Source organism: Syngnathus leptorhynchus, chromosome 3, assembly GCF_054491065.1.
Source record: "Syngnathus leptorhynchus isolate UIUO chromosome 3, UIUO_Slep, whole genome shotgun sequence".
Taxonomy (NCBI): domain Eukaryota; kingdom Metazoa; phylum Chordata; class Actinopteri; order Syngnathiformes; family Syngnathidae; genus Syngnathus; species Syngnathus leptorhynchus.
The window spans coordinates 13,933,131-13,946,373 of NC_141197.1; the positions used below are offsets into that span (position 1 = coordinate 13,933,131).

The 13,243-nt window shown below is 40.4% G+C and overlaps 4 protein-coding genes across 4 annotated transcripts; 1 reads left to right on the plus strand and 3 right to left on the minus strand.

The window, feature by feature from the left end:
- Positions 1-932: 932 nt before the first annotated feature.
- Positions 933-6,002, minus strand: kifbp (kinesin family binding protein). The gene is made up of 13 exons (XM_085907159.1): positions 5,480-6,002; positions 4,989-5,087; positions 4,838-4,917; positions 4,683-4,741; positions 4,482-4,606; positions 4,292-4,385; positions 3,940-4,052; positions 3,696-3,845; positions 3,470-3,544; positions 3,020-3,182; positions 2,757-2,931; positions 2,468-2,653; positions 933-2,143 (listed from the first exon to the last, which is right to left on the minus strand). The coding sequence occupies exons 1-13, from the start codon at positions 5,933-5,935 to the stop codon at positions 2,005-2,007; spliced, it is 1,914 nt and encodes a 637-aa protein (XP_085763285.1). The 5' UTR covers positions 5,936-6,002; the 3' UTR covers positions 933-2,004.
- A 570-nt stretch (positions 6,003-6,572) lies between these two features.
- On the minus strand, positions 6,573-8,530 carry mpc1 (mitochondrial pyruvate carrier 1). Its single transcript, XM_085907162.1, has 4 exons — positions 8,313-8,530; positions 7,639-7,735; positions 7,356-7,488; positions 6,573-7,155 (listed from the first exon to the last, which is right to left on the minus strand). Exons 1-4 carry the CDS (start codon positions 8,385-8,387, stop codon positions 7,134-7,136), a joined length of 327 nt encoding a protein of 108 aa, XP_085763288.1. The 5' UTR covers positions 8,388-8,530; the 3' UTR covers positions 6,573-7,133.
- On the plus strand, positions 8,525-11,048 carry LOC147059395 (THAP domain-containing protein 6-like). Its single transcript, XM_085907161.1, has 4 exons — positions 8,525-8,777; positions 9,601-9,799; positions 9,975-10,097; positions 10,218-11,048. Exons 1-4 carry the CDS (start codon positions 8,698-8,700, stop codon positions 10,392-10,394), a joined length of 579 nt encoding a protein of 192 aa, XP_085763287.1. The 5' UTR covers positions 8,525-8,697; the 3' UTR covers positions 10,395-11,048.
- On the minus strand, positions 11,014-13,090 carry psmb1 (proteasome 20S subunit beta 1). The gene is made up of 6 exons (XM_085907160.1): positions 12,878-13,090; positions 12,442-12,549; positions 12,246-12,327; positions 12,032-12,161; positions 11,799-11,905; positions 11,014-11,620 (listed from the first exon to the last, which is right to left on the minus strand). Exons 1-6 carry the CDS (start codon positions 12,976-12,978, stop codon positions 11,435-11,437), a joined length of 714 nt encoding a protein of 237 aa, XP_085763286.1. The 5' UTR covers positions 12,979-13,090; the 3' UTR covers positions 11,014-11,434.
- Positions 13,091-13,243: the final 153 nt, after the last annotated feature.

Sequence of the window (13,243 nt, forward strand, 5' to 3'; positions counted from 1 at the left end):
AATAAAAATCTTGATCCTCCCTACTTCCAAGTCTCCGTCAAGCATTCATCAGTCAATCAAGCATTCGTCTCAGCTGCCACATCAACACCAAGTTGCAGGAAATGGTAACATCAATCTTGTTCAGGAAATGGCACGAGGCTCTTCTATCAGTAACACACATGAAGTCATTGATGACGAAATAACCGCTAAATGTTGGACATGAACCTAAAATGACTTTCTTGCTAACACTCAGATAAGTGTTAACTGGAAGTGACACATTTGCAAAACTTTTCAACAAGTACCACATGCAGCTGCTGCTTTCCTCACAATAGTCAAGAACTTTAAACATATTTATCAGTTGTCACACAGGCTGATGTTCGAATAGTTTAGTGTTCAAATACTTTATACTCCCACTCAGTTGCCATTTCAATGTGGGAGATTGAGTCTTTTTTCCCCCCCCCCCCACCATCAGCAGGATGGAACATCACTAGTAGACTTGAACCAGTCTGGTGTTTTTGTTTTTACATGAAGATAATTGAGTTATATTTTTATGCTATATCATGGTCACAAAAATCTCAATTTATCAAATTCATCTTAAAGAGGAAGCATCGTGAATTCAGTCAAAGGTCTTGCGGTCGGATGAGTGTTGTTCATGTGTCTCTTGCAATCCATTACGCTGACAACTGACGAAATATAGATATATAGAAAGAAACCTTGAGTAATATGAGTGATGAGTTTTTCGTAAAAAGAAACCTTTTTATCAAGTAATAAAGTCAGCATGTGACTTTTCAGATGGTTAACACTCACCTGAACATGCAGACAGCAAAGTTTCACTTCCCCCACAGAAAATGGTACAAAATGGATGCGTTCAGAAGATCATTAAAGAATTTATTATCATTGCATACATTATTTACATTAACATGATTCTATTAGGATGGAGGGGGGGGGGGGGGGGGGGGGGGGACACTGAGGTTTTACAAGGCAACATGTAGGAAGGCTTTTATCTATTTTACAGCGCATAAAGCATCACTGATACAGTACACATGTGGTGTTTGACCCTCAAGAGGCGGTGAAAGTGAAAGGTCGCGTTCATTCATTCATCACGATTAGACCCTGAATGATGTGAATTTTTTTTTAAGGCCAACACCGATTACGTTACTTGCCAGAAAAGAAAAAAAAAGATGAACTGATTCATCGGCTATTTAGTTGAATGCTTTGTATTTAAAAATTCCTTTCTGTTGACAAAATGAAACAACTCAAGGATGACGTATTGTAAACAGGTCGAATGTTCAGGGAAATGTTCGAACATGTGTGGTGTCAAGAGTTTTGCTTGACTGTTGACAGTGACAAGCAGAAGCTGTTAAAAGTTTCTGCGGCACTAATTGATATTTGGCACAATACCTCACTGTCTCAGAAGAGATGTTTATTGGACTGATGGAGTCAGGGCGCCCTCTAACGGACAAAAAGAGTAAGGACATCATTCTGAGTGATTCCAACACGGCACAGCTGTTTTGTTGCAAAATAAAACACTAAATCTGTGATAAAAACTAGATCTGTGTTTGATTGGCAAATACTTGTTAATTATTGATAAAATCGTCCGATTGACTAATTGGTCAAGTGGTTTTATTTTTATATTTCCTAATTATGACAACAAAATGAGTCTTAAATACATTTAGTTATATACAAGGCGTTGTTAAGATGTGTCTTTTCATGATTTGTAAATGTTAGCCTACAGTTTTTATTAAAAGGGCCATGTATTCTTTGTCATTTTTCGATTTCAGAACGGTCCCAGGCTTGCCAAGGTGGAATCAGACTTCTCATGCAGCTCACCAGGCCTTATCCGGCCCAGCCAATGGCAAGCCCAAAAAAAGTAAGAATGGCTTTCAAGGTACATGTGCGCAAGATTATGATGATGGGAATAAATGTTGTTTTTTTTTGCATGTGATCATTCACTGAACTGCACATAGCATGCACAGACGGCACGGACGATAAATGACCAATTCAAAACGCTAAATTGCCCCAAATTTAGTTGTTAGCGGCCATCCTGGCTTTGAGGCGGTTTATTTTAAGAGGAAGCAGGCCGACCATCTCCTTACTCAATTCCAGCTCCGTCTCCACAACGGCAGCGGCTTCGGGGTGGGCCTCACAGTACTCAACGACGTATCTGGAAAACAAAGAGGGTATAATAAGCTTTTCATAATGATCTGGAATTTGGGGAAGTATACTTAATCCATGACTCACTGGAAAAAAAAAACAATTAAACATTACTCGCACAATCTGAGGCAAGACAATATAAGTTTGCCAGGATTTAAATTTGAGACTACGAATGCTTAGTTTTGAGTCGACAAAAATGCCACATTGTGAATTTGTGGTCTCCAAAGACAATTGGTACTCCCTCTTTGTAGACGCTAAGATTCAACTGCTGCTACCTTATTGGTGGCCCGTTGAATTGTGCAGATTTACCAAATGAAACTCCGTATCGACATACTTGTAGTTTTCCAGTGAGTTGTTGAGGTTGTCCAGCTGTGTACTCGGGAGAGAGCAAATCATGCGGCTGTGCATTCGAGCCATTCGGAAGCGGGCCACCAGGGCCGGTCTGATCACCTCCGTTTCCATCTGCTCGGGAAATTTCCCCTCTGGAGAGCGCAGAGAATCCAGGAACATCTGGTAGTACCTGAAGAGGAGAGGATTCAAAAAGTCAATCATTGACACAAAATCTGTCAGACTCACTTATAATCCAAAATAATCCTTATAAAATAAAGTTGAAAACCGCTCACTTGTTGGAGGCGATGCATAGACTGTTGAATTTCTTGATGTTGTGGCTATCGAGAGACTGTGTGTCAGCCAATCTGTTCGCCAGAGTCAGCTTCAAGTCCATCATTTCGTTGTAGATCTCGGCCAGCTCAAACATCAACTGTCTGCGGATCATGAGGTAGTACTGGGCGTTCAGTTCTATGGAGAAGCGGGCGCGTGGATTTCATTTCAAAACCGGGATGGAAAATGCAATCCGGTAAATGCAACTCGGGTGTCAAGGGGATACCGAGACAGATGGTCTCCAGCATATCCACACGTCGTTTGTGCATCTTGCAGCGTCGCTCCACGTCTTCCTCAAAGAAGGCAAGAGCCCGGAAGAGTGAGCTGTGATCCTGCAGGATCTCAACGTGGTCCGTCACATAGCCGTCCATCTGAAAGTACTCCTTAGCCTGAGAGGAGGCGTAAACACACACACAAATGAAAACATTAATTCAGATTTCATAGTTTGCAACGCTTTCTCCACATAGTTGCCAGTGATTAGGCAAATGCTGTTTGGTCTTATTGATCTTTGTATCTTATTTTCTTTATCACGAGTCAAAGCAAAAAGAAAAAAAAGTCTGCCGAGTGACAGCACAAAATCTACTGTACAACATACTTGGCTCCATTTCCATTCCTATTTTTCATTCGTCTATCTGAGACAATAGGTGAGTAAATGCATTGTGAGTGCTTGCGATACCTGTGTGACATAGTTCTGTCCCACCAAAAATACATTCCGGGCCTCGTTGAAGTCCAGCGGGAGCAAGCAGCTCACCTGGAAATCCCAATCGGCACAATATGATCATTTTCAGTTCAATAATTTGATCCTATTGAACTGAGATGAAGATGACGAATGAATCTTTTTGGTAGGTTGGACACAAATAGAAACAAACATTACGAAACGTAAAAAGAGAACACGCAGAGACCTTCTCCTCCATGCTTGCGATCGAATCAAAAGTATCCTCGGAGCCAAACAACTGAGCGCTCTTCCTGCCCTTTTCTTCTTCCTCCACCTCAAGCCTCCTCTTCCTCTTCAACTCCTCTTGAAGATCAGTATCCAGCTCCCCGATATTGTCCTGCTCACGAAGAACACACGCACAAAGAGAAGGATGTTGCAGAAATAATCATCATAATTTAGTCTACACACAAGAAGGCAAGAGACTTCATCACCTCCAGCGCTTTCTTGGCATCTTCAAGGAGAATGAGACAGTATTTAATCCAGCATCTTGCAATCTCGGCTCGCTTCTGCCTCAGCTGATCCCGACGCTCGCTCTCCACCTCACCTGAGAAGAGTAGATCCATTTATTTCTATTTGAAATGTGCCGATCATAAGTTAATCAGAGTAAATGAGTTAAATTAGCCATGTCATTTATAGATGATGGGGGGGGGGAAATATGTGCATCATAGTGGGTGAGGTCATAACACCACTTTAACCATCTCCCATGACTCCGACAACTCCAAACAAAACAGCTTGTGTGCTGCTAAAATGCTCTGACCCGAGGAAGAAACACAAAACACTCACTCTCTTGCGCGGCAGCCTCAGACGGAACATCTCCTGCTAAACCAGATATAACGGTGGCTGCTGAGAGGCAGTGTCTACTCTCCATGTATCGCCCCTGAGGGTATAGCACACACAAACCTTGTGACTCGCACTGAAGATCACAAAAATGTGAGTTTAGAAGATTAGAAACAACCAAGTTCCATCCACTTACCTTTGTGATGTAATACTGTGACAGCGTAGCGGCATTGAGAGCCCACTCCATTGGATTGAACTGACCTAACTGGAGCTGTCTCTGCAAGGTGCTGTGGCAATAGGTGGCAGCTCGCTCCGTTTGACCTGGCGAGACACTTGTGTTACTTTCCACCACCCAAAATCATTTGAGGAAAAAAAAAAAAAGCTGAGTTAGACTCACCAAGGTTTTGATAGACCTGAGCAAGGTAATACATTGTGTGCGTGTAGGCCAACTCGAACCTGGTAAAAGAAGAGCTGAATATAAGAACTGGAAAAAAAAAAGAAGCAAAAGCTAATAATTAATTTAGGATACAAAAAAAAAAAAAAAAGACCTACTTTTTGTTCTTTTCTTGATGTGTCAGCAGCTTCTCGTTGGTTGTAAAATACTCCACCAGATCAGTGGGAGGACTTCCATCCTGTCATTTTTTTAAATTTTATTTACATTTTATTTAAACGGCGGTCATGGCGGAAGTACAAACAACTTTACCTCCTTCATATAACGCAGGTAGATTGCTTCGGCCATTTCCAGGAATCCCTGTGCAGTCTCAGTCTCCCCCCGACCTGCCCAGAGAATTCCCAGTTGGTTCTGGAATCACACACAAAAAATAAAAAATGAGTGATTGGTTATCCTAACCCAGAAATACTCATCTCTACTACTGGAATGACACATTTACTTTCCTTTGGGGTTTTGACTAACACAGTTTTTAGTATTATGTTTGCTGTACCTTTATTTTGGAGGGGCTGACTGAAATGTTTAACATTACAATAAACATTTGAAAGAAGCAAACTTGTTGCTAAGGCAACAATAGTGATGATCAGATGGCAACACAGACGCTAATATCTACATACACGTATTTGAAGCAATTAGCCAAATCAAATGCTACTCAATTAAGAAATTAAAATATAATATGATTTCATGAAATAAATCACTTGAACTCAACGGCACACGACTGGCATCTTCCCAGGCGAGCTATTTACCCGGACATGGATGAATAAAGACACATTTTCGTTCGATACTCTGCATTTCTCCAGCAGTTTCATGCAGTTCGTTAGGTGCTCCTGGCCTGCCGACAGCTCCTCCGTGTCCACATGGTTCACGCCTAGGTAATATTCCACAGCCGCGAGCCTCGCCGTCCTTTGTCCGGTTGGCGAGTCGCCGCTGGAGCCCCGCTCGAACATTCCCTCGAGCTGACCGTCCACCGGCAGCTCGGTCGGAGGTTGGTCACCGCCCTGCGCCCCGCCGTCTTCCTCCCCATCACCGGCATCGAAACTCTTCAGCGAACAGTGGATCTCCCGGAGGAGGTCTCTGGCTTTGTACTTGGAACGATAGGGGTCATTTTCCGGGTCGGTTCGGGATTTGACTTCAGTAAAGTTTTGGGCGTTGGTAAATTTATCGCAGATTGCTGTCCACTCGTCGCTGCAGAGGGACGCCATGTTTGTTTTCTTGTTTTGGTGAGGGGAAAGTGACTGCACTGACACCTACTGGTGGAAAGCGGAAAGGAGCTACGCATTCTTAAATAGAGCTTTGTACGTCATTTTCCTTTCCTCACATGATGGAACATTTCATTTTCATCCAAGTGTAAGGGGTGCCAGTTTGAGTGTTAAGAGACACAAATGGCTCCCGCGTTCATTTCAGAGGATTAGAATTGATAATAATAGTATCTGTACTTATGTGTTGTGTTTCCTAACTATTATTAAACAGGCTTCTGAAATTTCAGGGTGAATCTAAAATGCACTATAATCTTCACAGGTGAATTGAACTTGTCCAGTTTCCATTCATACAACAGCATAATCATTTTACATTGTCTAAGTTTTGTAAGTAAAATAATTTTGATGAGATTTTTCTTTTGACACAATTTAGTAACATTTATTTTATGGTGTGTGCTCTTAAGATATTTTATTCATATATGATACACCACTCACAAACCATTAGGGATATTCAGGTTTCGGGTAAAACTTGCAATTGAATCTAACAACAAAAACTATTTCAGACCAGTAAATTGAACATTGACCATAAATGAAATATAATCCACCAAAAAGCTAATAAATCATTTAGTAAAGTAAGGTCGGGTGGTTTTAGCCAGTTTATTTTTATAAACCGAAAGAATGACATAATTAACAAGGGACAATTTGACTTGGAAAGACATACAATGTACCACATGGTATACAGCTGATTTGCATATTTGCTAGCCAAATAATCACATCCAGTCAGCGTCACCGTTTTGCCACATTCGCCCTTATATTTTCTTTTCATTTCAAACGTAACAGTCTCTATTGCTTTGTGTCTTCACCCTGTCAAATTTAACCCGAAAATCGCCCAATTTCAAACTGCATAGTTTGTAGGGAAACATTTTCAACGAGATGTTGAAAAAGGAATACAAATTAAAATGTCACACTGTAACCATCTGATCTAGAGTGCTAAGTGCATTCACCCAGTGACTAATGCAAATATAAATTAAAGAATAAAATATTCTCTGGTTTTGTAAAATGTGGCATATAACTTCATATGGGTGAACAATCATTGTTAAGAGGGGCAGAAATTACAGCCACTGCTTCAGTGATTAGACAGATGCACACGTTTGTGTAGCTTCTTTCGTCAGTAAGGTGAATAGAGAACTCTTTTGTTTCATCACTAAGATGTCTTCTTCTCCATGCTGAAACCATACAAAAACAGAGAGAATATTTTGTATGGAACAATTATTACAAAGGACTACATTAGAATAGAGCAGAACTAGCAGATTTATGATGTGACCTTGTGTGTTTTTTTCCCAACAATAGCACAATTCCAAAAGATTTTTCAACTATTTTGAAAACTTAATGTCAAAAAGGTCACTTGAAACCAAAATGGACTTACTTGTACTTGATGAGGCGAGCACCCTGCACTAGCTGTGCAGACTCGTTGGTCATATGGCAAGCAAAGAGCAGCCAATTACGTGGTTGCACCTTGTAGGCAAAACGCATGAAGAGTAGCGAGTAACAACACAGAGCTGAGAAGAACAGGAAAAGGGTTTATTACTGCCTTATTATTTCATTGAAAACTTTACAAGCACGGTTCATCAAGTGCTTTCTACCCTAGCGGCTCCCACTTTAAGCCAAAACAAAAGTCAGCCATGCAGCACAATGTCCATGAATCTTACCAAAGGTCATCCTGCCACTGATGATCTCGGGGCTCTTTTTCATGTCACTGAAGGCAGCTATAGGGAGACCCCAGTTTGCTATTGGACCCCAGAAATGCTGTAAGCGTGCACACACACAATATAAAAGAATAATAATAATAAAAAATAAAAAAAAGTAAGCATGTCATACACTCACATGATTACAAAGCAGGACTCAAATAAGAGTCCCTTTCATAATAATTGGGAGTACTGCTGTTGAAATGCATCAAACTAATTCTAAAATGCATTTTATGGTTAAAATATAATCTTTTTCTGAGAAAACCAGTACACATAAAGATAAACAAGACTTACCGTGCTGGTGATGGTTTTTCAATTTGCAGGGTCGCATGGAAGACAAAACAAATGAGTCAATTAAATGTGCCATGTATTGACGACGTGTGTGAGCAAATTCAACGTGTCGTCTTTCCGTGTACTTGCTTGCAATTTCTTTTTTCTTTCATGTTGCCTACAACCACCGTTGTGACATTTGACATGTTAAAATCTAGGTTTGGTCCTTTTAAAATAGTTCGCAAAGAATACTTTTCTGAACTATAAGTTAAAGCTCAGCAAACATTGCTTGCTGTCACTTATGAGCGACATATACATAGATAGCTAGGCGGCTACATTAGCGCATCTGCTCATAGCAGTTTTATTACATACCTCATCAAGTAATCTCTAAAATCTTTGCTCTTCAAGTGGTCTATAGCTTTGCGTGCAATCGTTCCAGCCATGATTTTAACGCTTGTTTACGATCTATAATGGCCAAGAGATTTTGAACTGTGAGTTGAAGGGCGATGATCTTAGAGGACGCCCGGTCAAATTTCTAACCAAACACAAATACAGCAACCTTTTTTTTCAATACGACACTGTCGCAAAAGGACTGCTTGACGGCAGCGTTCTACCGTTTCCCAGCAGGGCAGATACGACACGTTCTTTTTTTTTTTTCATTGAGCTTCGTGCTTTTGGCCAGCCTTAGCTAGTAGGGGCAATGCTACACGAACCTCCACGCTTAGAGACGGCACAAAAATAGAATTCATAAGGATGCCTGCACATTGTGCTGCGATCGGTTGCACACAACGCCGTACAGTCGAATCAAAGAAACAGGGAATAACCTTTCATAAGTAAGAACAGTTTTTGACTCTTGTTTCATCATTAAATGTTGTTGGGAGTTTCTTGTCTCCCAGATCTTAGAGATAATTTGTTGCTTGAAAACGTTAACAGTGTCATATATAATTGTTCTGAAGCCTAAGCGTTGATGTTTGTGTCTTTGTTTTTGCCTTGATTTTAAAATCTGACCATCTCAGCGCAATGGCGGCGTATTACCATAATGCAGAAATAATAACGATCACTCTGGCGAGTAGCCTGATTTTCAGATTGGAGGCGCAAAACATTGACATGAGTTAGAAGCTTGACTGGCAAAATGTCACAAGATTAACCCATTCACTGCCAGTTGATTTCCAGCCAATGGCAATTTTCAAATTCCCACAGATGATTGTGTTGTGCCACACACGCACCGAAAAGACTAAATTAATCTTTTACAAGAATAAAAAAGTTTCTAGGCTTTGTCATCCTGTGACCTGAAGTTTCTTTTTGTTGCACAGTCGCAAACTACTTTTATAGTATGTTGCAGTTTTAAAAGATGTTTCAAATGATTTCAACACACTGCCAAAAGGAGATCAGAGGCTGAGCTGCACTGTGTTTGATTACGGAGTAAATTAGTAGTGAAATCGTGAGATCGTAAATTCCATGTGGGGACTGGGTACGTCGACGTATTGTATCAGAAAATCATATCATTTTTACTAGATTTTTTTAATATGATTTTTATGTGATGTCAAACACAAGAAAATCTTTTGGTTTCCAATATAGGTATTGGCTCATCATTAATTAGATTAATTTTGTTGTGTACAGTCTTTTTCTTTACATATGTGTCTTCTTTTCTTCTAGATTTCCCAGAGATGATGAGATGAGGAGACTGTGGGAAAAAGCTATGAGGAGGAAAGATTTTACTGCAAGTGATGAATCTGTGCTCTGCAGTCAACATTTTAGAAGTTATGACTTTGACAAAACTGGACAGATTTGCCGGATTAGAACTGGAGTCATTCCATCTTTGTTCAACTTCCCGGATCGACCTCGACAAATACCAGTATGTTTACAAAGATGCATCTTTACTTATAGTTCAGAAAGGCCACTGTTTAATTCAAAACCATGAAATGAGAGAAGTGCCACTAATTAATTTATTGTCTTAAGGAGTAAAGGTGGAAAAGAATAATAATGGGTGATGGTTAATAAATATCTAAATCTGTATTTCTTTTTTTTAGCATGAAGAAAAAAGGACAAGTACCATAAGAACCACAAAAACTTCACTCAAAGCTCAGGAGGGTCTACCATTACCCATTCCTCCGAAAGTCATCAAAAAGAAACCCCGATTCAATGTTACCCTTGTAAGTATTTGTGCTAGCTCAAAAAGCTGCAAGGATTATAAAATGGGTCTCAATAATGTATGGTGCTGACTGATTTGTAAATAAATGACATACATTCAGTGTTTTTTTTTTTAAAACCAGGACCACAACTATTCATTGCCCAGTTCTCCTGCTGCTTTAAAGGCCAAATTCAGCGCGGCTTCAGCCAGATTGTGGAGCCTGGAAAAGCAGAAGAGAAATGCGCTTGTGCGAGAACGAAGGGCAAGGACCACTCTCATGGCTGTACTGCATAAGTCACTTTGTGAGCCTTGTGTCTGAGGCTACAAAAGCTCCGTTCAGCATTCATTGTTTGACCCACCCCCCCCTCCAGTAATGGTGGGTTGGTGATTCCCTAAGATGGCACTCTTCACGTGATGAGAGGTGACGATGGCAGCACCTTGGGAGAATACCGCAGGAGTCTGTGGTCCCACATCTTGTTCAAGAGACTGTCACAAAGGATGGATTTAAACTCAGGGGAGCACATCAGTGAAATAGTAGAGCAGTGATTCCCCAAGCACTGTTTACATTGGTTTGCTTTCATGTTCTGTATGTTTGATCGTGCCAGTGCTTGGCAGAATGTTAAATGTTCCGCTCCAAATAAATCGGGTGATTTAATACCCGACAACTTTAATACTTGACGTTGTTTTGTAGTGTGCCATGAGCATTTGCAAAAAATGTAAAATATGTGCATTGGCTCAATAAAGTATTCCCTGGATTCTGGACCTAAAAAGTAAAGTAACTCAAAATATACTCGCCGTATAGAATATAGAATATAGAAAAGCCTTTTCTGTATTAATATCAATTTGATATTGACTATAAAGCAAAACTAATAAAATGAGTTGAGGCATAAGCAAGTTGTGATGTAGTTTCAGTGTGCGGGAATCAATTGTGAATGAACTCCTGGGACTTTTTATTTATTTTTTGAAACGAGAGTGAAGTTAAGACTATATCTGTGCAACAGAATAAAAAAAAAAAGCGACCAATTCTTTACATTTATTAAAAATGTAGAAATAACTGCACGTTGCTTTTCAGAATGGTAATTTGTCAGCACAGATTTATAATTACAGGAGTGATGATAATGAATCCTGGTTCGAATAACAGGAACAAAGAAAAGAAAAAAATGACTTGAGAAAAAAAAAAAAAAAAAACGACAGGTACCAGAACTGGACATGGGTTTCCTGGTTAAAAAAAGAAATTCTTTAATGTTTGGCTCAACACTCCCGTTGAATAGAATCTGCAGTCAAGCAAGCAAACGAGCAGTGTGAATATGAAAAGAAGCGCTACTGGAGGAATGAAGACAAAAGATGCAACAATTGTCTTTAGTCCTTTCTCAGCGCAATGGTCTCCTCCGTGATTCCCTCCTTTGTTATGACGCAGACCTGAAGGGCATCCCCGGTGTAAACATCTCTTTCTGCGGCCGAGATGAAAACATCTTTGACCAGCTCAACTGATTTCTCGCGGCTCAGAGGAATGCGTGTCACACCTTCCATGTTCTTGAAACCGATCTGGGAAGAAAAATGCGGCCAGTGAGTGTGGCTTTAAATGTAGGGAGTCAGTCAAAGAGTGTCAAGATAGCCATTGTAAGCTCAGGTTAGAGGCGAATTGTCAACTGGCTAACCATTAGTGAATGGCAACTTTTGAATCTTTTCAGTCTTTTTTGACAAGTGAAATCATGGTGTGTACCTGGTTGTCTAGTAGTGGTTGCAACATGGCACTAGCTGATCCTCCAGCCATGTAGCTGTTCCTCTGGTAGGAGCCGACTGGGTCAAAGCTGTAGACGGCTCCTTTGCCTAAATTGAACATTACATCGTTGTATAAAGAACACATTCAAAAATGTCCACACCTTCCATTTGAAGAAGCGCAAAGCAGATATATTAAGAAAAAAAACGTGACGCGAGTGTTAGTCTACCACGTACCCTCGTCATCGAGACCGCCAATGATATTGTAAACGTAGTAGGGGAAGAACCTCCTGCCGTACAAGAGGGTGGACAACATGGCAGCGATAGCTCCACAAGTCATGGTCTTATTGTTTGAATGTTTGTACATCTGAAAGGAAAGAAATGTCCATCAATTTTAAGCGGGATGTCAGATATGCAACGAAAATACAAGACACCCAATAAATTAGCCCACCTCGAGTCTGGCTTCAATGATTTTTGTCAGTGTCAGACAGTCTCCGTGGAAACCACTGCAGCCAATTACAGTTGTGTCTGTCCTAGAAGTGACAGATGGACAATCACAAAGTGCACATGGTTGGTTATAACAGATCATAAAAACCGATTTGTTTACGTTTTGTGATCCTCAACAACACAGAGGCAATGAAACTTACAATTTGTAGCATTTTGGAGAATCTCTGCTGTGGATTGAGTAGCCCTCACTCAGCCTGGTATCTGAAGCTACGATTGCAAAGTCTTCTCCAGCCAGCGCAAGTACAGTCCTGGTGGAATCACACGAGTTACAGATCTTCATATAGACACTTTTTGTTGTTGTTGTTGAGAAAAACATTTCATGACCAACGGAGGAAGTACGTGCACTTTATGCTAACAATGTCATAATGATTATGGAAAGTGAAACAATCATTGTACAAAGGCGTACCATATCAATACCACATTCTGGCACTATGGTGTCTTCAATAAAAATGTTGGAGTTACATGCGTGTATTGTAATAATCATTGTTCTTCACGACAAAACATTAGCTGGTCATTTACTTGATGTAACACGTTAGCTAGCAGGCTAACGAGCGAGCAAGTAAAGAGTAAACTTACCCGCCGTTGAACGTATACGGTGAGAACCGGTGCTCCACTGGCCCCGTGTAATGATAGTCCTTCATCTTACCCGTGTCTGTATAATTTTGAACTGAGTGCATATTAATAATAGAGCCAGACAACACAACGCTTGATCGGCAACCTAGTAAAGACGCTGTATCACTGCAATATGGCTACTTCTTCTTCAAAGAACACATTAACGTTGGTCAAGGGACGCGGGCGCCCTCTCTGGTTGACCTGTGTCATGACATACTTCAGTTTTCCCGTTATCTGTTGTGAATTAGCAAAAAATAGTTATTGTTTCGTGTAGAAACATCAAACAAACGACTTTAAAAATTTTTTATTATTATTATTTAGTGGATAGAT